The sequence below is a fragment of the Scyliorhinus torazame genome, chromosome 11, assembly GCF_047496885.1.
Source record: "Scyliorhinus torazame isolate Kashiwa2021f chromosome 11, sScyTor2.1, whole genome shotgun sequence".
Taxonomy (NCBI): domain Eukaryota; kingdom Metazoa; phylum Chordata; class Chondrichthyes; order Carcharhiniformes; family Scyliorhinidae; genus Scyliorhinus; species Scyliorhinus torazame.
Genome location: NC_092717.1, coordinates 185203240 through 185229812, shown reverse-complemented (window position 1 = coordinate 185229812; position 26573 = coordinate 185203240). Strand labels below are relative to the sequence as shown.

The following is a 26573-nucleotide window of genomic DNA, read 5'->3' as shown; positions in this document are numbered from 1 at the left end:
TCGTTGACTCCTTTGCGGAGAATTAATCGTCAGCAGGGGTAGGGGGTTAGGGTAGCGTAGAGTAGGGGGTTGCTTAGGCAGGTTCTTGCGAGAGGGGAGCCGATGCTTGCATTATGTCTTATTTGCTTTTTGTACACTACGGTATAATGTTGCTGTTTTATATGCCAAAAATACCTCAATAAAATTGTTTATTAAAAAAAAACTCTGGACCCCATGAAGTCTCCTGGCATCAGCTCAAATGTGGGCAAGGATACCTCCTGCTGATTACCTCCCTCAGCTGATGAATCAGTGTTCATCCTTGTTGAACAGCATGTGGGGGCAGCACTGATGGTGGCATAGGTGCAGAATGTACTCTGGGTGGACAACTCCAGTATCCATCACCAAGAATGGCTCCAAATACCACCACAGACTGAGCTGGCTGGGTCTTAAAGGACATAGCTGCTAGACCGGGCCTGCAGCAGGGAACCAACAAGGGGGAAAAATAAACTTGGCCTCTTAGTCATCACCCTGTTTACCACAGATCCATATGTCCATGACAGTATCGGTAGGAGTGACCACTGTAGAGTCCTTATGGAGACAAAGTCCTGTCTTTACATTGAGGATGCCCTCAGGGCAGCACGGTGGCGCAGTGGTTAGCACTGCTGCCTCACAACACCGAGTTCACAGGTTCTATCCCGGCTCTGGGTCACTGACCATGTGGAGTTTGCACATTCTCCCCATATTTGAGTGGGTTTCGCCCCTCAATCCAAAGATGTGCAGGGTAGGTGGATTGGCCACGCTAAATTGCCCCTTAATTGGAAAAAATGAATTGGGTACTTTTTTAGAGATTTTTAAAAATATCTCCATGTTAAATACCTCCACCATGTTTTGTGGCACTATCACTGTGGTAAATGGGATAGACTTTGAATAGATCTAGCAACTCAAGAATGGGCAACCATGATTAAAGTGATGGGAAGGATCATCAACATCGCTATCAAGCAGCACTTACTCAGTAATAACCTGCTCTTGGATGCTCAGTTTGGGTTCTGAAGAATAAGTGTGAGATGAAGTACTTGGGCAGGACAAACAAGGGAAAGGAAGACCCTAGGAAGTACCGAGGATCAGAAGTACCTTGGTGTGCATGTACACCGGTCCCTCAAGGTAGCAGGGTAGGTGGATAAATGGTTAAGAAGGCATATGGTACACTGCCTTTATTAGCCAAGGCATAAGAGTTTAAGAGCAGGGAGGTTATGCTGGAACTGTATAAAATGTTGGTTCGGCCATTGTATTGTGTGCAGTCCTGGAACCCACATTATAGGAGGGATGTGATGGCACTGGTAAGAGTGAAGAGGAGATTTGCTAGGATGTTCTCTAGTTTCAGATTTAGTTATGAAAAGAGATTGGATAGACTGAGGTTGTTTTCCTCAGAGCAGAGGAGACAGAAGTGGGACATGATTGACATGAATTATGAGGGACCTCCAACCACTACTATCTTCCTTCATGCCAGGTATGACTCCAACCAGCAGATAGTTTTCCCTCTGATTCCCATTGACTCCAGTTTAGCTAGGGCTCCTTGATGCCATACTCAGTCAAATGCTGCCTTGATGTCAAGGGCAGTCGCTCTCACCTCACCTCTGACATTCAGCTCTTTTGGCCATGTTTGAACCAAGGCTATAATGAAGGCAGGAGCTGAGTGACCCTGGCGGAACCCAAACGAGCATCCACAAGCAGATTATTGCCGAGTAAGTGCCGTTTGATAGCACTGTTGATGACTCCTTCCATCACTTTGCTGATGACGGAGATTAGACTGATAAGGCGGTAATTGGCTGGGTTGGATTTGTCGTGGTTCATGTGTACACCTTGGCAATTTTCCACATTGCCGGGTATGTGCCAGTGTTGTAGCTGTACTGGAACAGCTTGACTAGGGGTGCGGCAAGTTCTGGAGCACACGTTTTCAGTACTATTGTCGGAAGATTATCAGGACACATAGCCTTTTTCAGTATCCAGTGCCTTCAGCCGTTTCTTGATGTCATGTGGAGTGAATCTTATTGGCTGAAGACAGATATCTGTGATACTGGGGACCTCCGGAGGAGACCGAGATGGATCAACCACTCGGCACTTCTGGCTGAAGATTGTTGCGAATGCCTCAGCCTTTTCCTTTGCACATACGTGCTGGGCTCCTCCATCATTGAGGATGGGGATATTTGTGGAGTCTCCTCCTCCAGTGAGTTGTTTAATAGTCCACCATCATTCAAGGCTGGATGTGGCAGGACTGCAGAGCTTAGATCCGATGCGTTGGTTGTAAAATCGCTTAGCTCTGTCTATTACTTGCTGCTTATGTTGTTTGGCACACAAGTAGTCCTGTGTTGTAGCTTCACCACGTTGACACCTCATTTTCAGTATGCCTGGTGTTGCTCCTGGCATGCTCTCCTGCACTCTTCATTAAACCAGGGTTGATCCCCTGGCTTGATGGTAATGGTAGAGTGGGTTAATATGACGGGCCATGAGGTTACAGATTGTGGTTGTATACAATTCTACTGCTGCTGATGGCCCACAGTGGATGCCCAGTCTTGAGTTGCTAGATCTGTTCGAAGTCTGTCCCATTTAGCATGGTGGCAGTGCCACACAACACGATGGAGGGTATCCTCAATGTGAAGACGGGACTTTGACTCCAAAATGTTCACTTCTACCGATACAGTCATGGGCAGATGCATCTGTAGCAGGCACATTAGTGAGGATGAGGTCAAGTATAGATAGATGAGGATGGAAGTCTGCAGAGGGATTTGGATAGGCTAAGTGAATGGGCTAGGGTCTGGCAGATGGAATACAATGTTGACAAATGTGAGATTATCCATTTTGGTAGGAATAACAGCAAAAGGGATTATTATTTAAATGATAAAATATTAAAACATGCTGCTGTGCAGAGAGACCTGGGTGTGCTAGTGCATGAGTCGCAAAAAGTTGGTTTACAGGTGCAACAGGTGATTAAGAAGGCAAATGGAATTTTGTCCTTCATTGCTAGAGGGATGGAGTTTAAGACTAGGGAGGTTATGCTGCAATCGTATAAGGTGTTAGTGAGGCCACACCTGGAGTATTGTGCTCAGTTTTGGTCTCCTTACCTGAGAAAGGACGTACTGGCGCTGGAGGGTGTGCAGAGGAGATTCACTCGGTTAATCCCAGAGCTGAAGGAGTTGGATTACGAGGAGAGGCTGAGTAGACTGGGACTGTACTCGTTGGAATTTAGAAGGATGAGGGGGGATCTTATAGAAACATATAAGATTATGAAGGGAATAGATAGGATAGATGCGGGCAGGGTGTTTCCACTGGCGGGTGAAAGCAGAACTAGGGGGCATAGCCTCAAAATAAGGGGAAGTAGATTTAGGACTGAGTTTAGGAGGAACTTCTTCACCTAAAGGGTTGTGAATCTATGGAATTCCTTGCCCAGTGAAGCAGTAGAGGCTCCTTCATTAAATGTTTTTAAGATAAAGATAGATAGTTTTTTGAAGAATAAAGGGATTAAGGGTTATGGTGTTCGGGCCGGAAAGTGGAGCTGAGTCCACAAAAGATCAGCCATGATCTCATTGAATGGTGGAGCAGGTTTGAGGGGCAAGATGGCCTACTCCTGCTCCTAGTTCTTATGTTCTTATGTTCTAAGTATGTTTTTCCCTCTTGTTGGTTCCCTCACCACCTGCTGCAGTCTCAGTCTAGCAGTTATGTCATTTAGGACCTGGCCAGCTCGGTCTGTGGTTGTACTACCGAGCCACTCTAGGTGATGGACATTGAAGTCCCTCACCCAGAGCATATTCAGCGCCCTTGCCACCCTCAGTACTTCCTCCAAGTGGTGTTCAGCATGGAGAAGTAATGATTTATCAGCTGATGGTGGCCGGTACGTGGCAATCAGCAGGAGGTTTCCTTAGCCATGTTTAACCTGAAGCCATGAGACTTCATTGGGTCCAGAGTCGATGTTGAGGATGCCCAGGGCAACTCCCTCCTTACTGTATACCACTGTGCGTCTCCTCTGCTTGTTCTGTCCTGCCGATGAGACAGGATTTACCCAGGAACGGTGATAGTGCTGTCTGGGATATTGTCTGTAATGATTCTATGGTATGATTCTGTGAGTATGACTATGTCAGGCTGTTGCTTCACTAATCTGTGAGACAGCTCTCCCAACTTTGGCACAAGACCCCAGATGTTAGTGAAGAGGACTTTGCAGGGTCGTCAGGGCTGGGTTTGCTGTTGTTTCCGGTGCCTGGTGGTCCGGTTTCATTTCTTTTTGTGTTTTGCAGCGGTTGTATACAACTGAGTAGCTTGCTAGGCCATTTCAGAGGGCATTTAAGAGTCAACCACATTGCTGTGGGTCTGGAGTCACATGTCGGCCAGACCAGGTAAGGCTGGCAGATTTCTATCCCGAAAGAACATTAGTGAACCAGATGGGTTTTTACGACAATCGACAATGATTTCACGGTCATCATTAGACTTTTAATTCCTCCCGTGGTGGGATTCAAACCCGGGTCGCCAGATCATTATCCTGGGTCTCAAGATTACTAATCCAGTGACAATACCAGTATGCCACCGCCACCCCTATGCACCAGTGAACCTAACATCGATAGTAGAGGAGTTGCTAGAGTCCATTTTTAAGGATTTCATAGCACAGCATTTGGAAAGCAGTGGGGTAATCAGACAAAGTCAGCATGGATTTACAAAAGAGAAATCATGCTTGACAAATCTACTAGAATTCTTTGAAGATGTAACTAGCAGAGTTGATCAGGGAGAAGTGGTGGATGTGGTTTAGTTAGACTTTCAGAAGGTGTGGGGGGGGGGGGGAATTGTGGATATAATGTGAATTTTGTGTTGTATTAAGACAGCACCCACCTTGTTTTGTTCAATAATTCGCATTTATTTTTGTTATGTAAAAACGTTGGTTGGAAAAAGCTTTAATAAAAACATTTATTTTTTTAAAAGGGTACAACGGTAAACCCTGCCTGCTGGCTCCGCCCAGCAGGCGGCGTATGAATGTGTGTGCTCTCCGATACTGCAGCAATTCTGGTTCCAGCTACAGGTGGCACAGCATCTTGCTCAATAAAGCCTTGATTGTTCCACCATTCTCGTCTTGTGGTAATTGACGGTGCATCAATTTATTGAGTAAGATTTTTTAAACGATGGATCTCAGCATCAAGTCTGATCGCCTGCAGCTGAGCCCTCAAGCAGCCAACGCTATGTCCGCCTTTGACCACTGGCTAGCCTGCTTCGAAAGCTACCTCAGAACAGCCGCTGAAGAACCCTCGGACTCGCAGAAGCTCCAAGTCCTCTATTCACGGGTGAGCCCTGACATTTTTCCCCTCATCCGGGATGCGCCCACCTACTCGGAAGCGATGGAGCTCCTGAAGGGACATTATGTTCGACCAGTGAATCAAGTATATGCCAGGCACCTCCTGGCCACGAGACAGCAACTCCCCGGGGAGTCTCTGGACGATTTCTGGCGTGCTCTGCACATCCTAGGTAGGAACTGTGATGCCAGGCAGTTTCGGCAGTCCAGCACACAGAACTTTTAATTAGAGATGCTTACGTCACAGGCATGAAGTCTGCGTACGTCCGCCAGTGGCTCCTGGAAGGGGGTACGCTCGATCTTGCGGGAACTAGGCAGCTTGCTAATTCGTTAGAAGCGGCCCCCCGTAACGTTCAGTCCTACGCCCCCGACCGCGCGGCACCCTCTTGGGCATCATGGCCGTGCGGCAGCCAGCCAACTCTGGGGGGCCCAAGTGCTATTTTCACGGGCAAAACAAACACCCCAGGCAGCGTTCCCCAGCGCGGAGCATGTCCTGCAATGGGTGTGGGAAGAAAGGACACTTCGCTGCTGTTTGCCAGGCCCGGTCAGTCGCTGCTGTTTCCAGGCCTGGCGTTCCTACACCCCCCACATGCGACCCAGGGACGCCGCCATTTTCCCCTTCGCAAGCCACATGCGGCCCGTGGGTGCTGCCATCTTCCTCACCGCAAGCCACGTGCAGCCCATGGGCACCGCCATCTTTGATGCCAACCGCCATGTGCGCCATGTGGGCGCCGCCATCTTCAGCGCCATTTTGGACGGCACCTCAGGACCCCTGCTCGTCTGGCCGTTTATCGCCTGCCGCTACCTCCGCAGCTGCTGACCAGCCCGGGACCTCCCAGCATCTGCCGCAGCTCGTCTCTATCACCCTGGAGCAGTCCCGGCCCCGCAACCTCGCGAACACGACGACGGCGGTGAAGATCGATGGGCACGAGACGACCTGCTTCTTTGACTCCGGGAGCACTGAGAGCTTCATCCACCCCGCTACGGTAAGGCGCTGCTCCCTCCTAGTATACCCCGTCACCCAGAAAATCTCCCTGGCCGCCGGATCCCATTCTGTGGAAATCCGGAGGTATTGCATCGTGACCCTCATCGTCCACGGCGTAGAGTTCAGCAACGTCCGGCTCTACGTCCTTCCCCACCTCTGCGCTGCCCTGTTACTTGGCCTGGATTTTCAGTGCCATCTCCAAAGCCTAACTTTAAAATTCGACGGACCCCTACCCCCCCTCACCATCTGGGGCCTCACGACCCTTAAGGTAGATCTACCTTCCCTGTTTGCGAACCTCACCCCGGATTGCAAAGCCGTCGCCACTAGGAGCAGACGGTGCAGTGCCCAGGACAGGACCTTCATCATTTCGGAGGTCCAATGGCTTCTGCGGGAAGGGGTCATTGAGGCCAACAACAGCCCCTGGAGAGTTCAAGTGGTGGTAGTGAAGACTGGGGAGAAGCACAGGATGGTCATTGACTACAGCCAGACCATCAACCGGTGCACGCAGCTCGATGCGTACACCCTCCCACGCATATCTGACATGGTCAATCAGATTGCGCAGTATCAAGTCTTTTCCACAGTGGACTTGAGGTCCGCCTACCACCAGCTCCCCATCTGCCCGGAGGACCATCAATACACTGCGTTCGAAGCAGATGGCCGCCTCTATCACTTCCTTAGGGATCCCTTCGGCGTTACTAATGGGGTCTCGGTCTTCCAGCGAGAGATGGACCGAATGGTTGACCGGCACAGACTGCGGGCCACCTTCCCGTACCTAGATAATGTCACCATCTGTGGCCACGATCAGCAGGACCACCACGCAAGCCTCCAAAAATTCCTCCAGACCGCCAAACTCCTTAATCTCACCTACAATAAGGAGAAATCTGTGTTCCGCACCAACCGCTTAGCCATCCTTGGCTATGTTTTGGAAAATGGAGTCCTAGGGCCCAACCTCGACTGCATGCGCCCCCTCCTGGAACTCCCTCTCCCCCACTGCCCCAAGGCCCTGAAACGATGCCTGGGATTTTTCTCCTATACGCCCTATGGCTCCCTAATTATGCGGAAAGGCCCGCCCACTCATTCAGTCCACAGTTTCTCCCCTGGTGGCTGAGGCCCGCCACGCCTTCAACCGCATCAAGGCAGACATCGCCAAGGCCACGATGCACGTGGTCGACGAGTCCCTCCCCTTTCAGGTGGAGAGCGATGCATCAGACGTAGTCCTGGCCGCCGCCCTCGACCAGACGGACAGGCCACCTGGTCTTCTTTTCCCGCACCCTCCATGCCTCTGAAATGCGGCACTCCTCTGTCGAAAAGGAGGCCCAAGCCATTGTGGAAGCTGTGCGACATTGGAGGCATTACCTGGCCGGCAGGAGATTCACTCTCCTTACTGACCAACGGTCGGTTGCCTATATGTTTAATAATACACAGCGGGGCAAGATCAAAAATGACAAGATCTTGAGGTGGAGGCTCGAGCTCTCCACTTATAATTATGAGATCTTGTATCGCCCGGATAAGCTCAACGAGCCCTCTGTACATGTGCCAGCGCACAAGTGGACCGATTCCGGGCTCTCCACTATGACCTCTGCCACCCGGGGGTCACCGGGTTCTTCCATTTTATCAAGCCCCGCAACCTGCCCTACTCCATTGAGGAGGTCAGGACCGTCACCAGAGACTGCCAAGTCTGCACAGAGTGCAAGCCGCACTTCTACCGGCCAGATCGAGCGCACCTGGTGAAGGCCTCCAGCCCCTTTGAGCGCCTCAGCATGGACTTCAAAGTCCCCTCCACCGACCGCAACGCGTACTTTCTGAACGTGATTGATGAGTACTCCGATTCCCTTTCGCTATCCCATGCCCCGATATGACTTCTGTCATGGTAATCAAAGCCCTGCACAGCATCTTCACTCTGTTCGGTTTCCCCACCTACATCCACAGTGATCGGGGATCCTCATTCATGAGCGATGAGCTGCGTCAGTTCCTGCTCAGCAAGGGCATCGCCTCGAGCAGGACGACCAGCTACAACCCACGGGGAAACGGACAGGTGGAGAGGGAGAACGGGACGGTCAGGAAGGCCGTCCTGCTCGCCCTGTGGTCTAAAAATCTCCCGGTCTCCCGCTGGCAGGAGGACCTCCCCTACGTGCTCCACTCCATCCGATCACTCCTGTGCACCGTGACTAACAAGACCCCTCTCCTGGAAGTCCACCTCCGGGGTCTCGCTCCCCACATGGCTGACAGTTCCTGGACCCGTCCTCCTCCGGAAGCATGTATGGACCCATAAGTCGGACCCCTTGGTCGAAAAGGTCCACCTCTTACATGCAAACCCGCAGTACGCCTACATGGCACACCCCGACGGGCGACAGGACACAATCTACCTCCGGGACCTGGCACCTGTTGGATCCCCACCCACGACCCCCGACCTGACACCGTCCCGTCTCTCCCCCCCCCCCCCCCCCCGATTGCCTCATTCACCCCTGCACCACTCATCCTCCCTCCAGCAAACCTCACCGCAGCCCCCACCCCAGCAGGATCCGTCCTCCCACTGGATCCACTCAGGGGTGACGAAGACGTCGCAGGTGACCAAGTCGGCGCCCACATCACCACCAGGACTGAGGCGATCGCAGAGGAGGGTCAAGGCCCCGACAGACTTAACTTGTAATGTTTTCCACCACCCCCGCCGGACTCTTTTTTTAACAGGGGGTGAATGTGGTAGTCACTACTAGTAACATATTATATGTATTACACCACTGCCCATATATTAAGGGTACAACGGTAAATCCCTGCCTGCTGGCTCCGCCCAGCAGGCGGCGTATAAAAGTGTGTGCTCTCCGATGCTGCAGCCATTCTGATTCCAGCTACAGGAGGCACAACATCTTGCTCAATAAAGTCTCGATTGTTCCACCATTCTCATCTATGAAATGAAATTCTTGTAGTAATTGACGGTGCATCACAGGATTAGACTAGGTAGGTTTAGAAAGAATACTCCCGATGGTGGGGGAGTCCAGAACTAGGGGTGATGAGGAAAAGGGGTAAACCTTTTAGGACTGAGGGGAGGAGAAATTTCTTCACCCAGAGAGTGGTGAATCTGTGGCATTCACTACCACAGAAAGTAGTTGAGGCAAAAACGTTGTTTAATTTCAAGAATGAAAAATGAAATGAAATGAAAATCGCTTATTATCACAAGTCGGCTTTAAATGAAGTTACTGTGAAAAGACCCTCGTCCACACATTCCGGCTGGTACGGGAATTGAACCGTGCTGGTGGCCCTTGTTCTGCTTTACATGACAGCTGTTTAGCCTACTGTGCTAAACCAGAAGGAGTTAGATGTATTTCTTGAGGATAAAGAGAGCAAGGAATATGGGGAAAGGCTGGAACAGGGTATTGCTCTTCATAATAAAAATAATCTTTATTGTCACAAGTAGCCTTACATTAATACTGCGATGAGTTACTGTGAAAAGCCGCTAGTCACCACATTCCAGCACCTGTTCAGGTACATAGAGGGAAAATGCAGAATGTCCAAATTACCTAACAGCTCGTCTTTTTGGACTTGTGGGAGGAAACCGGAGACCCCGGGGAAAACCTATGCAGACACAAGGAGAACGTGCAGAATCGAACCTGGGACCCTGGCGCTGTGAAGCAGCAGTGTTAAACACTGTGTTACCGTGCCACCCATTGATAATCAGTCATGATCATAATGAATGGCGGAGCAGGCCTGAATGGTCGAATGGGTATACCTGCACCACATGGAGTGGAGTGGCTCAAGAAGGCAGCTCACCATTACCTTCTCAAGGGAGATTAGGGATGGGCATTAAATGCTGGACCAGCCAGCGACTGTTCAGCAAATGAATAAACCCTGTAAATGAATAAAAAGGATTGGAGCCACTGTCTTTCAATTGAGACATTAAATGGAGGCGTCATCTTGTCTCTCGCGTGGATGCTAAGGATCCTATGTCACAATTTGAAGAAAAGCAATGTTGTTCTCCAGGTGTCCTGCTCAACATGCATCCTTCAATCACTAAAACATAGGTTTGGTGAGAATTTCATTGCTGTTTGATGAACATTGTTGTCATGTTTACCTACATTATAACAGTGAATGCACTTGAAAAGCACTTCATTGGATCTGAAGCCTTTTGGAATGTCCTGAGGTCATAAAAGGTGCAATGTCAATGTGCACATTTTCTTTCTTGCTTTGTCTCTCTTTCAACAAATTGAATGAAAACAATCAAACCTGTCAGCTTAAGTACTGCGAAATGCAACAGATAAACCATCTGATTTAGCCTTTCCATGTGTTACCTCAGGGCATATTTAAAGAGATTGAAGAAGTACAGGTACAAGAGACATGGAGATCGGTTCAGATCACAAGCGGAATACTTTAGTTTCAGAGTGTATGGGAGTGACTACAGCTCCACTGTGCCTGAGAAAATATCAATGGCAGGACCTTGACTTTTAAATTGTTCATGTCATTAGCTGGGATTAAGCGGTCATGGGACACTAATGAAACCTTAAGCAGGTCATGGGATACCTATGAGGTTGGGGGATTGATATTTATTATGGGGAAATACACACTCCCCCACTGAGGCGCAAGGCGCTCCCGTCTACATCCTGTATAAAACCGACAGGCCATGAACTGTGAGCTGTCTCCCCTAGTAGTGTAACTGCTCTGTACTTTTGTTCTATTGCATTAAACCTTTTGCCTTTAACTCAACCTGTTCAGCTCGGTGCGGACTCCTGTCCGGAATTTCTAATAGTTTGATTGTTCTTTTCCACAGATTTTTAAAGAGGTGGAGGAACAGGCAGACCTTGCCCTCACCATATATGTCTCCTATCTGGAGATCTACAATGAGACTTTCTTTGACCTTTTGTCCACCCTGCCTATGAGTCTGGGCTCTGATAGTCATATGACAGTAGTGGAGGACAGCCATGGCGTGCAAATCCGAGGGCTTTCTATCCATCGGGTCAGCAATGAAGAAGATGCTCTCAATTATCTGTTTGAGGTATGTGAGAAAGCTCAAGAGAGATGGGAGCGGCATCAAGGATTTGGGTGGGGGGGATAATGTTCCGTGTAAACAGCCGCAACCACTCCTCAAGCTCCAAGTTCCCAAGCTGGCTGCTCAGAATTCAGTCCCTTTAAGTTGGTGCACATGCTTATTAAAATCCAAGAGAAAAGGATTTGTTGAGGATTGGGGGAATGGACTTTTTAAAATTACACAGTCTTTATCTGGCAAGGTCAGCATTTATTGCCTGTGTGATGTATTTTCATGAAAGGTTATCAACCTGGAAGGTTAACTCTGTTTCATAAATGCTTCCATGAATTGCTGTGCACATCCAGCATTTTCTGTTCTGTCATATTTGTATTATGCTTGTGTTTTCGAACAGTTAATCTGTGTTTGGTGGCATTTGTTCAGTATTTACTGGGGCACCAGGAGAACTTCCTGCTGTTCTTGAAAGAATGTCAAGAGAACAATAACACAGATTGGAACCAACAGATGGGACCTTGGTTTAACATCTTACCCAAAGGAACTCATCATAATATAACTGGCAGAAGAGAATGAGGTTTTATCACACTTGATGTCACAGTCAGATCTGTGTTCTATTGTTACAATATTCATTCAACCTAGGAATTAGCTCCAGTGGTAGAGCGCTCACTTCACTTGTGAGAGGTAGTGGGATTGATGCATGCATTCTCCACTTTGATTTGGGGGCCGGTGTAACTCAGTTGACTGGATGCTGGTTTGTGATGTAGAGCAAGGGTTCAATTCAATACCGGCTGAGGTAATCGTGGAAGCCCTGCTTTCTCAGCCTTGCCCCTCTCCTGAGGTATGGTTAACCTCAGTTTATATCACCACCAGTCACCATTAGTCAATGGTCATCTGGGACTATGGAGACTTTACATTTACTTTTATTATTCATTAAAAAATAAGAATGAATTGCAATGAGAATAAATAGCCCATGCTGCCACATTTACAACTGCACTGGAATCACATTTATCAGCTACATGGCGAGCAGGAAGAAATACATTCAAACTTCTGCATTTTGAGTCTAATGCACGATTATTTCTAACTTTTGGAGCTATTTCATTATTCCTTCACCGTCACTGGGTCAAAATCCAGAAACTCCCTGTAAAGCATTGTGGGTGCACCTGCACCACTTAGACTGCAGCGGTTCAATTAAGGTTAGGCAATAAATGCTGGCCTAGCTAGTGATGCCTACATTCTGGAACAAATAAATTAAGAAAACATAACATCAAGTAACCTATTATTGGAGCAATTGATCAATTCATGTCTGCAACCCTTGAACTTGAGGCAACGAAGATGGCAGACGGGATTCTCCGTCAGCCGACGAAGAATCGGTTTTGACTCTGAAATCGTAGAGTGTGCCGGGTTCACGTCAAATCACAATTCTCCAGTGGTGGGCGGGAGGGGGGCGGGTGTGGAGATGATGATTCTTGACGGCAAGGTTCACATGTGCTTTCAAAAATCATGACCAAGAGAGAGGGGGTACGGAAAGTGTCCAACATCGCCATACAGTGATGACAGTTGTGCCGCTAGCCAGGAGGCTTCTGCCAGGGCCGGGGGGAGTAGCAGGGGGTGGCCGGAAGATGGGCTGTGGGGTTGTGGTGGGCGAGCATGGAACACCATTGCCGCAGCCATGCAGCTGCACATGCAGTTGACTGCCCACTGCAAACTTAGTGCCATGGGTCATATGGGTGCCCCCCCACAGGCCATCCCCCAAATACCCTCTGGCCCTAGCTGACCCATCAATGGGATGGGCACGCTCCAGCACAACCAGTGCCATCTTGTTGACTGGGATGTGTGTGTGTGGGGAGTGGAGTGCTAATATGCGGCTGCAATTTGTCAGCCTTTCAAGTGCCAATCCAACCCCGGTGAATCCGACACCATTTTCCATTGGAATTGATTGTGATCCATGTGGTGAATGGTTGGTGAATTGGTCCAGGTACAGCCCCAGATTTGCTGTCGTAGAACTCCACTAATCCTGCCCCGGTGTCAACACTTAGTGCCAGGAACGGATAATCCAACTGGGTTTATTTTCATGAATGAAGAGCTATAGGGCTGGATACCCTGGTCGCCTACGCCAGGGTGGGGGGGTGGGGGGGGGGGGGGAGGTCCTGGGTGTGCGAGCCAGCCAAAGGGGGGGCACTATTTCGCGGGCTGGGTCCGCAAGCAGCCGCTGCAGGCCACCGGCGCGCGCATGCGCAGCCACGGACCCGGCAATTCTCAGGGGCGTATCGACAGCTAGAGCCGTGTGCTCTATGCTGCCTGCCTGCTACCCCCCATCAAAACATGGAAACAGTGGCCGTTTTGCAAATGCCACCATTCCCACGCCGGTGTAAATGAATTAGGAGTAAATTCTCCCGGGCATGTGCCATGAAGGAAATGGTGTTCGAAGGAGTGGAGAATGGATGGTGAAGGCTACAAAGATGTGCAGCTGGATTCTCTGCCCCACCACATTTCTGCCCCGACCTGCCGGCGGGATTCTCCGTTACGTCGGCCAGTCAATGGGGTTTCCCATTGTAGGGCACATGCCGTCGGGAAACCCGGGGGCCAGAAAAATGGAGAATCACACTGGCAGAGAATCTCACCCGTGATTGGAGATGGCCTTCCCACTCAGTGAGTCGATGTGAACAGAGGCTGATGGAGAGTGCTACATTTTTGGAGGTGCTGTTCTTCAGATTAAATGGTAATTTGATGCTCTGCCTATTCAGGTGAATGAAAATAGCCTATGTCACGAATTACAAAAGAGCGGAGGAGTTCTCCTAGTGTGCTAGACAGCATGGGGCTGGATTCTCCCAAAATGGGACCATGTCCCACGCTGGCATTTCACTCCCGAGTTTCCAATAAAAAAGATCAGCTAATTCACTCACCATCAGGGGGCTAGCAGGGACCCAGAGTGATTCACGCAACTTTAGCTGCGGATACGGGCCTGCGCACTTCTGGTTTCGAGTCGACGCATGCGGAGGGCGGCGGCCTCCAGCGGCCGCGCCGAGCGCCATGGCGGACTCAGACCGCGGAGGCAGCTGCAGAATATAGGCCCCCCAGATCGGCCACGCGCCTGGACGATCCGATCTGTCCCCCAGCCGCCCGTAAGGTCCCCCCCCCCCCCCAGTGCCTAATCCCCTTGCCCCCTCACCAGGGCAGCGGCGGTCTGAGTCCGCAGCCGCCACGTGAGCTTCCCAAACAGCAATAGGTGGTTAGAACCATGCCATCAAGTACTCGGCCGGTTGGGAGTGGAGGATCGCTGGGTAGGCCTCTAGCAATGGGCCCCCCAGCCATGCGAAGTACTCCGCGAATACGCCAATTCTCAGGTCCTGGAGAATCGCCGGACTGGGGCTGGGCCTGATTTTGGCGTGAAAGTGGATTCTCCGCCTCCGTGTCAAACGCGATTTCGCCGCAGGTCTGCAAAGCATCCAGCCCCATGTCTCCCTTCAACAACACCACCAAGCACAGGTTTAAGTAGACATTCACCTCATTGTTGTTCATGAAGTCTTGCTGTGCCGTCAGGCTGGCTCCATTGCCTCCAAACAAAAGTGACTACACTTTGATAAGAGTAAATTGAGAGGAGTTGGTTCTGTTAGTAGGTGGGATGGTATCCACCCGACAGATATAAAATAAAGGATGAAAAGGAGTGGGAAGTTAGGAGAAATTTTTAATTCAACAAATTGGAATGCCCTGGCTGAAAGTTTCTGGAAGAATATTCAAATTAACTTTTAAAAGGGAATATTGATAAGAGATGTCGCCAAAGTTTTTCATCTTGCACTCATCAGGACAAACACAAGAATGCAAAATTCAAACAATTGCAACAATTTCTGGTACAAGAGAAGAGGGGTGTTGATTGGTTGGTAAGATGACTCTGATTATTATCAATCAGCACCCCTTTGCGTTTTCATCAATATTCAACCTCTGTACTATCAAGTGACTTTTTAAAAGGGAATTGGATATATACCTGGAAAGGAAAGATTTTCAGGGTGGTGGAGGAAATGTGGGAACGTGGAAGAAATTGGATTGTTCTTCAAAGAGCACTATGATCTCCTTGTGTGTTATACATCTCTATGATTCTGCAGTGGGCAATGAGACTGGCAGACGTCAGAGGGTGAGACTTTTGGCAGCCACTTCACTTGGGAAGATTAAAATTTAATGTAGAAAATGGGATAAATGCAACTAAAGCAACTTGGAAGGTTGGGGCCATATTGACTTAACATAGGAATAAGAACATAAGAACTAGGAGCAGGAGTAGGCCATCTGGCCCCGCAAGCCTGCTCCGCCATTCAATGAGATCATGGCTGATTTTTTTTGGACTCAGCTCCACTTTCCGGCCCAAACACCATAACCCTTAATCCCTTTATTCTTCAAAAAACTATCTATCTTTATCTTAAAAACATTTAATGAAGGAGCCTCAACTGCTTCACTGGGCAAGGAATTCCATAGATTCACAACCCTTTGGGTGAAGAAGTTCCTCCTAAGCTCAGTCCTAAATCTACTTCCCCTTATTTTGAGGCTATGCCCCCTAGTTCTGCTTTCACCCGCCAGTGGAAACAACCTGCCCGCATCTATCCTATCTATTCCCTTCATAATTTTATACGTTTCTATAAGAACCCCCCCCGCACCCTTCTAAATTCCAACGAGTACAGTCCCAGTCTATTCAACCTCTCCTCGTAATCCAACCCTTCAGCTTTGGGATTAACCTAGTGAATCTCCTCTGCACACCCTCCAGCGCCAGTACGTCCTTTCTCAGGTAAGGAGACCAAAACTGAGCACAATACTCCAGGTGTGGCCTCACTAACACCTTATACAATTGCAGCATGACCTCCCTAGTCTTAAACTCCATCCCTCTAGCAATGAAGGACAAAATTCCATTTACCTTCTTAATCACCTGTTGGACCTGTAAACCAACTTTTTGCGACTCATGCACCAGCACACCCAGGTCTCTCTGCACAGCGGCATGTTTTAATATTTTATCATTTAAATAATAATCCCTTTTGCTATTATTCCTACCAAAATGGATAACCTCCTTTTTGTCAACATTGTATTCCATCTGCCAGACCCTAGCCCATTCATTTAACCTATCCAAATCCCTCTGCAGACTTCCGGTATCCTCTGCACTTTTTGCTTTACCACTCATCTTCGTGTCGTCTGCAAACTTGGACACATTGCACTTGGTCCCCAACTCCAAATCATCTATATAAATTGTGAACAATTGTGGGCCCAACACTGATCCCTGAGGGACACCACTAGCTATTGATTGCCAACCAGAGAAACACCCATTAATCCCCACTCTTTGCTTTCTATTAATTAACCAGTCCTCTATCCATGCTACTACTTTACCCTTAATGCCATGCATCTTTATCTTATGCAGCAATCTTTTGTGTGGCACCTTGTCAAAAGCTTTCTGCAAATCCAGATATACCACATCCATTGGCTCCCTGTTATCTACCGCACTGGTAATGCCCTCAAAAAATTCCACTAAATTAGTTAGGCACGACCTGCCCTTTATGAACCCATGCTGCATCTGCCCAATGGGACAATTTCTATCCAGATGCCTCGCTATTTCTTCCTTGATGATAGATTCCAGCATCTTCCCTACTACTGAAGTTAAGCTAACTGGCCTATAATTACCCGCTTTCTGCCTACCTCCTTTTTTAAACAGTGGTGTCATGTTTGCTAATTTCCAATCCGCCAGGACCACCCCAGAGTCTAGTGAATTTTGGTAAATTATCACTAGTGCATTTGCAATTTCCCCAGCCATCTCTTTTAGCACTCTGGGATGCATTCCATCACAGCCAGGAGACTTGTCTACCTTTAATCCCATTAGCTTGCCCATCACTACTTCCTTAGTGATAACAATCATCTCAAGATGCTCAGCTGTCATAGCCTCATTTCCATCAGTCACTGGCATTTTATTTGTGTCTTCCACTGTGAAGACCGACCCAAAAACACTGTTCAGTTCCTCAGCCATTTCCTCATCTCCCATTATTAAATCTCCCTTCTCATCCTCTAAAGGACCAATATTTAACTTAGCCACTCTTTTTTGTTTTATATATTTGTAGAAACTTTTACTGTCTGTTTTTATATTCTGAGCAAGTTTACTTTCATAATCTATCTTACTCTTCTTTATAGCTTTTTTAGTAGCTTTCTTTTGCCCCCTAAAGATTTCCCAGTCCTCTGGTCTCCCACTAATATTTGCCATTTTGTATGCTTTTTCCTTCAATTTGATACTCTCCCTTATTTCCTTAGATATCCACTGTCGATTTTCCCTCTTTCTACCGTCCTTCCTTTTTGTTTGTATAAACCTTTGCTGAGCACTGTGAAAAATCGCTTGGAAGGTTCTCCACTGTTCCTCAACTGTTTCACCATAAAGTCTTTGCTCCCAGTCTACCTTAGCTAGGTCTTCTCTCATCCCATTGTAATCTCTTTTGTTTAAGCACAAAACACTGGTGTTTGATTTTACCTTCTCACCCTCCATCTGTATTTTAAATTCCACCATATTATGATTGCTCCTTCTGAGAGGATCCCTAACTATGAGATTATTAATCAATCCTGTCTCATTACACAGGACCAGATCTAGGTTGCAAAAGGTCACGTGCTCCCTGCTGGAACGGGCTAGGGCTCAAAAGAAGTCCTGGGAGCCATTTATAGCTTGCAGTGGATGGGGAGATTGGAGTTTGGTGAAATTTAGGGGCACTGCCAGCCCAGGAAAGCTGGCCAGCTACTGAAGTGCCAGAACTGCACCATTAAGTAGAGATTGGAGTGCAGACTTAGAAATCCAGAAGAACAGTGTCTCAGAAAATGAGATTGAATCCCTGGGAGGTATGGAGTAATTGAAACAGTCCGAGTTGAAGCGGCTTTGAGGAAATTCAGAGGCTTGATCTTTGGAAGTGAAAACTTTGGAGTCCCATGAGGGAGAAAAGGAGACCGGGTTTCAACAAGACTGGTTCAATCCACAGTGTTTACCGACATCTTGTTTGGTTCCTGAGATATCCATGAGATCCGTCTTGGTTGCAATTGCTATTTATCGGACGGCGTGCTGTCGTGGACCACAGTTTGCCTGTTAATTCACATGTGCTTCACATTCACCTTGAATGTTAAAGTATAAGATAGATATTATAAATTGCTTTTTGACTTTGTACGGGCAAGTTTATTTCTATATGTTCAAAACCTGTGGCATCTTGAGGCTTCTCTTCGCTAGTGTCTTGAATCTCAAACTTCATCAACTTTAAACAAAACCATTATTGGTCCCTGACGTGTTTGTACCAAAAACCTGGAGGTCTGGTGAAGGATCATAACAATTTCTAAAACTGACAGAAGAAAGTGAGACAATGGCTTTGTTCCTTTGCTTCCAGCCAGAGGTTTACAGGGAGATGCTGAAAGAAATTTCCACAGGTCAAGCCTGAAGCCAAGTAGGCCTCCACCATCTAGTGGTAGAATGGAGTATTCCAGTCGGACTCATTTAATCCGGAGTTGATGGGCGAAATTCTCCGTTAACGGCGCAAAATCCGACATGCGTCACGCCGGAAAAATGGGTCAAAAGTCTCCGGACCGAAATGGGCTAGCAGCGACGTAACGGGATCCGCGCTTGCGCACGTGGTTCACGCCGTGCAGCGTCATACGCGCCGCACGGCGTGACGGCTCATAAGGCCGCCCCACCCGACCGGAACACCCGACCGGAACACCCGACTGGATGGCTGGCCGCCGCTCAGCCCCGAGGTTCGAGTCACGGTATGTGGAGGCGCTCCTGGACGCAGTGGAGCAGAGGAGGGACGCCCTGTATCCCGGGCACGGCCGCAGAGTTGCCCCACGCCACAGCCGGCGTCTGTGGAGGGAGGTGGCAGAGGCCGTCACCGCTGTGGACCTGACACCACGGACAGGCACCCAGTGCCACAAGAAGGTGAACGACCTCGTCAGAGCAGGCAGGGTGAGCCTCTCCCATATCCCCCCCTCCCCCATATCCGCCCTCCCCCATATCCCCCATATCCCCAAGTGAATCCAGCCCTAACCTTAACCTCTGCAATGCACGCGCAACCGATGGCGTGCATTGATATACCTGCCTAACAGTGTTGCCTTTTACCCCTGCCACCCCCCCCCCCCCCCCAACAGGAGAAGCGCGCACACAACAATAGGGAGCATGTGAGGACTGGAGGAGGCCCCGCTGATGAGAGGCCACTGACCGAACACGAGGAAAGGGCCCTGGAACTGGCTGGCGGACCTGAGGACCGGGAGGTTGCTGATGCAGAGGTCGGGGGCGTACTAGCAAGTGAGCCACCGACAGCCCGTCCCCATATCCCCCCTCCTCCATATCCCCCCTCCCCATATCACCTGATCACTGCCTGCGTGTCTAACCATGCATGCTTCATTGTGTATCGCAGGACCAAACGTCCAGGCACCCATCCCCGCAGATGCAGACCGCCCGCAGGATGCCCCTCGGAGGCCACGGGAGACAGAGAGACCCGGACCCTCCAGCATGCGACGCCCGCAGGATGCCCCTCGGAGGCCACGGGAGACAGAGACCCGGACCCTCCAGCATGCGACGCCCGCAGGATGCCCCTCGGAGGCCACGGGAGACAGAGAGACCCGGACCCTCCAGCATGCGACGCCCGCAGGATGCCCCTCGCACACCATGGGAGACGGAGAGACCTGGAGCAACAGGGAGACGACACCCCCGTCACTTGCGGGAGCGACCACCCAGCGACGAGGGGGGCAGCCACAGGCCCCCGTCACATCCAAGCCAGGACACCACTACCCAGGACACCACTACCCAGGACACCACTACCCGGGACAGCACTGCCCAGGACACCCCTACCCGGGACAGCACTACCCAGGAAGACGAAATACCGGACAGTGACTCAGAGTGGATGGGTGGAGACGAACCCCCACCCCAAAGTGCCATGGACTCAGAGTGGGACAAAGAGCACGACACAACGCCACTGCTGTCACCAACACCCTCCACCATCGCAGAAACACTCACCTCGGTTGGGCACTTTAGTGATGAGGCGTCTGGTACACTCACTGGTGCGCACAACACAGCCGTCCCGGTACAGCAGGTGGAGGTAGGAGCAGCAGAGGGGCCGGGCGGTCGGAGGGCAGCCCAGCCCAAGCGAACATCTGCCGCCCAGATGGATCCCGGGTTCCTGGAGTTTCCACACCCACACATAGATCCGATGCAACCACCGACCCGGAGACGAGCGAAGAGGGTGACGGGCGGCTTGCGGCGGCTGCAGGAGCTGGAAGTGGTGCCGGTCATGCGTGCCACCCAGGCCGACACCGCACGGGTGGCGTCCGCGGTGGAGGCAATGGGTGCGACGGTGTCAGACATGGGGAACGGTTTGCGAGGCATGGGGCTTTCCGTGCAGGCGGTGTCTGTGGCCCAGGACATGGCTGCCCTCTCACAGGAGGCCATGAGCCAGTGCCAGCGCCAGATGGCAGAGGCGCTCAACACCATAGCCCAGTCTCAGCAGGCCATAGCCCAGTCTCTGCAGGCCATGGCCCAGTCTCTGCAGGCCGTGGCCCAATCTCAGCAGGCCATCGCTGAGGGCATCGGCGCCAGTGGCCATGTGCGAGCCGGCGTCGCACTGTCACAGACAGGGTTTGCCAACCCCCTGGGCTCCATGGCTGCAAACCTGCAGACCCCTGTCGCTACCAGCACGGGCCTCCAGGACTGGCAGCGCCAGATGTCGGGGGGGCGTCGGATGGCCAGTCCGTTCGCATCCCCCACCCATGTAGAGGCCTGGGGGCCATCGGGCACCCCGAGGGAGGAGGAGGTGGTGTGGTCCGCCCCGGCTCCCCCTGTAGGGGAGGTCCCGGAACACCGCGACACCTCGGACTCCCCCCCCCCCCCCCCCCCCCCCTTCCGTCCCAGGTGCATCGGGTGGGCAACGGGCAGGACAGGCTGGCAGCTCGCCATCCCAGTCGCCCGGGCCGCAGCCTGGCCCATCTAGGCCAGGACGCCCCAGGAAACGGCCGCCAAAGGGATCCAGTGTCAGAGGACAGGAATCACAGGAGTCCACCTCCAGTTCTGCTGTACCATCTGGGGAACCACGTAGATGTAGTCAAAGCGCCCGTAAGGCCAAACAATTAGACACTGAGTAAGTTGGCACGGGTGCAGGGCACAGATGAGTTTTAGGGGCGAGAGCACGTGCATGAACTCGTTTGGTTATTAAAGTCAATGTTACACCTACAGAAGCTGCCTTTGTGCTCTGTCCAAAGCGTGCGGGGGTGTCATGTACGTTGAGCGCAAGTGTGTGTGTGAGGGGTGGTCTTACCTCAGCCCCAGGTGAGTCTGCCCCCTTCCCCTTGGGCCGCCATCAACATCCCCCCGGGCAGAGGACGGGACCGTGCACTGCAGTGTCACAGCCGCATGCAGGGATGGTCCGGGTGGATGGTGGTACTGTGGCCATGGGTCAGACATAGTCCAACGATGTGGAGCCAGGAGTTCACCGCAGGGCGGGTTGTCATCTTCCTCCATGGCCTGCAATAGACACGCGTCCACCCGCAACTGTGTGAGCCCGGCCCGTTGTGCCGCAGGTGGATCGGCAATGGGGGGGGGGTGGTGTGCATGCGGGTGGGGTGGGTGGGGTTGGGGAGGGGGGTGAGGGTGCTGGGTGGGTGGATGGGTGAGGGGTGTGGGTGGTCAGCTGTTGCCATGGTTTGCGGTCTGTGACCATACTACCCGATTCCCACGCCCATCTAGTCAGTGAAGCGGGCGGCTATCAGTCTGTCCCGTGCCCGCTGGGCCAGCCGGTAACGGTGGACAGCCACCCGCCTGTGTCTACCCCGTCTGCCCTGACCATTGCCCCCATCCCCCTCATCTGGGGAGGACTGCGCTTCTTCCTGCTGCTCCTCCACTCCGCCCTCCTCTGCCTGCGGCACATCGCCCCTCTGCTGGGCTATGTTGTGCAGGACGTAGCACACCACAATGATGCGGCCGACCCTATCTGCCCGATACTGGAGGGCGCCCCCAGAGAGGTCCAGGCACCTGAAACGCATCTTCAGCACGCCAAAGCACCTCTCTATCACTCCCCTTGTCGCTACATGGGCATCATTGTAGCGGTTCTCCGCCTCATTGCGTGGCCTCCGTATAGGCGTCATCAGCCACGATCATGGGTAGCCCCTGTCGCCCAGCAACCAGCCCCTCAGCCGGGGATGACGTCCCTCGTACATGCTGGGGATGGATGACCGTGACAACACGTATGAGTCGTGTACACTGCCTGGGTAACGGGAGCAGACTTGCAGGATCATCATGCGGTGGTCGCAGACCACCTGTACGTTCATCGAATAGGTCCCCTTCCTATTGGTGAACACGGCCCTGTTATCTGCAGGTGGCCGCACGGCGACGTGCATCCCATCAATCGCACCCTGGACCATGGGGAACCCGGCCACGGCAGAGAAGCCCACGGCCCGGGCATCTTGGCTGGCCCAGTCCACAGGGAAGCGGATGTTGCGGTGCGCCATGGCATATAGGGCATCTGTCACTGCCCGGATGCACCGATGCACCGATGTCTGCGATATGCCGGACAGGTCCCGACTCGGTGCCTGGAATGACCCCGTTGCATAAAAGTTCAGGGCCACCGTAACCTTGACGGACACGGGGAGAGGGTGTCCCCCACCAGTGCCACGTGGTGACAGGTGTGCCAGCAGGTGGCAGATGTGTGCCACGGTTTCCCGCCTCATCCGGAGTCACCCCCAGTCAAGTGGCATGGACCGCATGGGTCCAACTGTTGGAGGCTGGCACCTGGCCAGGTGGACCAACTCACTTGCCCTCGCACCCCCCCCTCCCCGGCACGGACCCCCCCAATCCCCCTCCCCGGCATGGACCCCCCATCCCCCTCCCCGGCACGGACCCCCCATCCCCCTCCCCGGCACGGACCCCCCCATCCCCCTGCCCGGCACGGACCCCAACCTCCTCCCCGGCACGGGCCCCACCCCCGTCCTCCTCTCCGGCACGGACCCCCCCATCCCCCTCCCCGGCACGGACCCCAACCTCCTCCCCGACACGGGCCCCATCCTCCTCGCCGGCACGGACCCGCCCCCCCCATCCCCCTCCCCGGCACAGACCCCCCCCCCCATTCCCCCTCCCCGGCACGGACCCCCCATCCCCCTCCCCGGCACGGACCCCCCCTCCCGGCACTCCCCCGGAGCCCATCCCACTCTAACCCCCCCCCCCGCCGCACACACACACACACAACCCGAGATACACCTCTCCCCACACATTCAGACTGCGGCCACGCCATCGCCTGCCCAGCGGCCAACCCCCCAGGCCGTCACTCACCTCCACGCTGGTCGGCGTGAACCTGGAGCACAGGTTCACGCCGATGAAAAGGAGGCTTGATTTACGTTGACGTGAACGGTCATCACGTCGACGGGACTTCGGCCCATCCGGAAGGGAGAATATCGGCAGGCCCAAAATCGGCTGCCTTGCGCAGACCCGTGCCATTCTCCGACGTCAGCGGCGCCATTAACGCCCCGCCGACTTTTCTCCCTTCGGAGACTTCGGCAACCGGCGGGGGCGGGATTCACGGCGGCCAACGGCCATTCTCCGACCTGCTGGGGGACCCCCCCCATAACCCCATAATCACAGTGAGTGATCAATTAGTAGGTTACATGAATGAATTAAGGATACCACCTACATAATTGCAACATAAATCATTCCATTATAGGATCAAAATTACTGAAAACAAATGCCTAGTAAGTGGGTTCATCCATGTATAGATTATATTCTATTCCTATATTTATAACATTATATTGAGTGGAAGTCATAAGTTTGGAACATAGAACATACAGTGCAGAAGGAGGCCATTCGGCCCATCGAGTTTGCACCGACCCACTTAAGCCCTCACTTCCACCCTATCTCCCTCACCCAATAACTCCTCCTAACCTTTTTGGACACTAGGGGCAATTTAGCATGACCAATCCACCTAACCTGCACGTTTTTGGACTGTGGGAGGAAACCGGCGCACCCGGAGGAAACCCACACACACACGGGGAGAACGTGCAGACTCCGCACAGACAGTGACCCAGTGGGGAATCGAACCTGGGACCCTGGCGCTGTGAAGCCACAGTGCTAACCACTATGCTACCGTGCTGCCCTGCCCTGAAGGTGCTATGGAAGAAGCCTTGGTGAGTTGCAGAAGTGCATCTTGCTACATATTGCTGCCACTGTGATGGCAGAGGGAGTTTTGGTGGATGGGATGCCACCCTGGATAGTGTTGAACAATATTCTATCACGCTCCTGATTTGTGCCTTGTAGATGTGGACAGGTTTTGAGAAGTCAGAAGGCGAAATATGCATCACAGAATTCCCAGCCTCTGACCTTTTGAGGCAAAATTTATTATATGGTCCAGATAAGTTTCTGGACAATAGTGTATTGATGATGGGGGATGGCATTGAATATTCAGTGGAGTTAAATTCACTCTTACTGGAGATTGTCATAGCCTGCCACTTGTGTGGCAAGAATGTTAATTTCCACTTACCATCCTCAGCCCAACTCAATCTTGTTGCACGTGTCAAGGGCTGCTTCACTACCTCAGGAGTTGTAAATGGAACTGCTTGAGAGACTGAAGGGGCATTAATTCCCCAGATTATTCTGCTTTTTGTGGACAAAATGTACCTGTACAATTTTTCATATTGCCAGCTGGTGCCAGTGCTGTAGCTATAGGCAATAGCTTGGTTTGAGAGACAGCTAGTTCTGGAGCTGAAATATTCATCACTCGAGCAGGTATATTGTCAGGCCCTCCAGTATACTCACGTCGCTCCTTGATATCAGATGGAACAAACTGAATTGGCTGAAGACTGGCATCTGTGATGGTGGGGCCTTGCCTTTCAATACCTTGCTGACACTACTGTTCCTCTTTATTGATACAGGGTGAAACTAACCGAATCATTGCATCCCACACAATGAATAGGAACTCCTCCAGGTCTCACTGCATCTTCACAGTGTATGTTGAGGTGAGCTCAGTTTTCATTCATTTGGTTTGTAATTCTCTGATCTATCCCTTCAAACAGGAATAGATTCCTGTCACTCATAGACTCATCTCTCAGTTACCTGAACAGATTCTACACGTTACTCATTTATTTAACTTCTATTATTTGTGGAACATGAGCTAACAGAATAAATGCAAAACTTTGTGTTGCGCGACATTACACTTTGTGTTTTAAAGTAAACTGTATTCACAGAAGCAAAATATCTGTGTTCACAGAAGTTTTTTAAATAGTGGTTGAAATGCTAATAAGTTAGGATTTCTGTGCTGGATAAATAATGTGGGGGGGAAATTTGCCTGCCTTAGAAATTGATGAACACCTCCAAGCCACTGTGTTGTAATTGTCTAGTGCTGGCTTGTCTGGCCTGTAAAGTCTCTCTCTATGTAGCCCCAGAGCAATTATTAAAAATGCCAGAAAGACGGGGCAGTGAGTTTGAAAATATTTGCAGCTGACTACTCTTCAAATCACAGCCTGTTGTCTCCCATATTTCCTATTGATTGACTGATAGGTTGATAGGCTGAATAGTTCACTGCCCTGCCTGAGGCACCAGCCACTTAGTGAAGGTGAGGACCCCAGCCAAAGTCTCTCGAATGGACTCCCTCGAAAGATCCAGGGTAAAAACCTTCCCCGACTCCTGGTGCCATAGTCTCGCTGATGCATTACATCTAGAGTGATGCCATCGGGTTATGAACGCAACATCATCACTTTAGTCCACCATAATATGGTAGGTGAGGAGGTGCTGAAATTTGCAGCGCAAACGCCTTTTTAGTAATATCTAATTAACAAGCGATTCAGGTTGATTAGAATTCAATTGACTGGAATAAAATGTTGCACATGCCAGAATGTGGCGAGTGCGTGCGGAACGCAGTTAGTGGGAATTACATTTTTTTCCCAGGGACTGTTGAAAAGGCAGATACAAAGACTGCAAGTGTGACAATGCCTGACTTTAGCAGGAGAGTCTGTTAAGACATGGGTAATGTTGAAAATGTTGCTTTTCATAGATTCATAGACACTTACAGCACAGAAGGAGGCCATCTGGCCTATCATGTTCACACTGGTCTGACTACAAAGATCTGACTACACTAATCCCATTTTCAAGTACATGGTCCATAGCCCTTGAGGTTATAGAACATAGAACAATACAGCGCAGTACAGGCCCTTCGGCCCACGATGTTGCACCAAAACAAAAGCCATCTAACCTACACTATGCCATTATCATCCATATGTTTATCTAATAAACTTTTAAATGCCCTCAATGTTGGCGAGTTCACTACTGTAGCAGGTAGGGCATTCCACGGCCTCACTAC

General features: G+C 51.0%; 1 protein-coding gene across 1 annotated transcript in view; it reads left to right on the top strand.

The window, feature by feature from the left end:
- The window catches only part of kif9 (kinesin family member 9), a 215714-nt gene that overhangs the window by 34151 nt on the left and 154990 nt on the right, over positions 1-26573 (top strand). Inside the window, exons 5-6 of the mRNA XM_072468147.1 lie at positions 11050-11274; positions 25150-25233. Of these exons, the coding sequence (XP_072324248.1) occupies positions 11050-11274; positions 25150-25233 (309 nt within the window). The remainder of the gene's footprint in view (positions 1-11049; positions 11275-25149; positions 25234-26573) is intronic.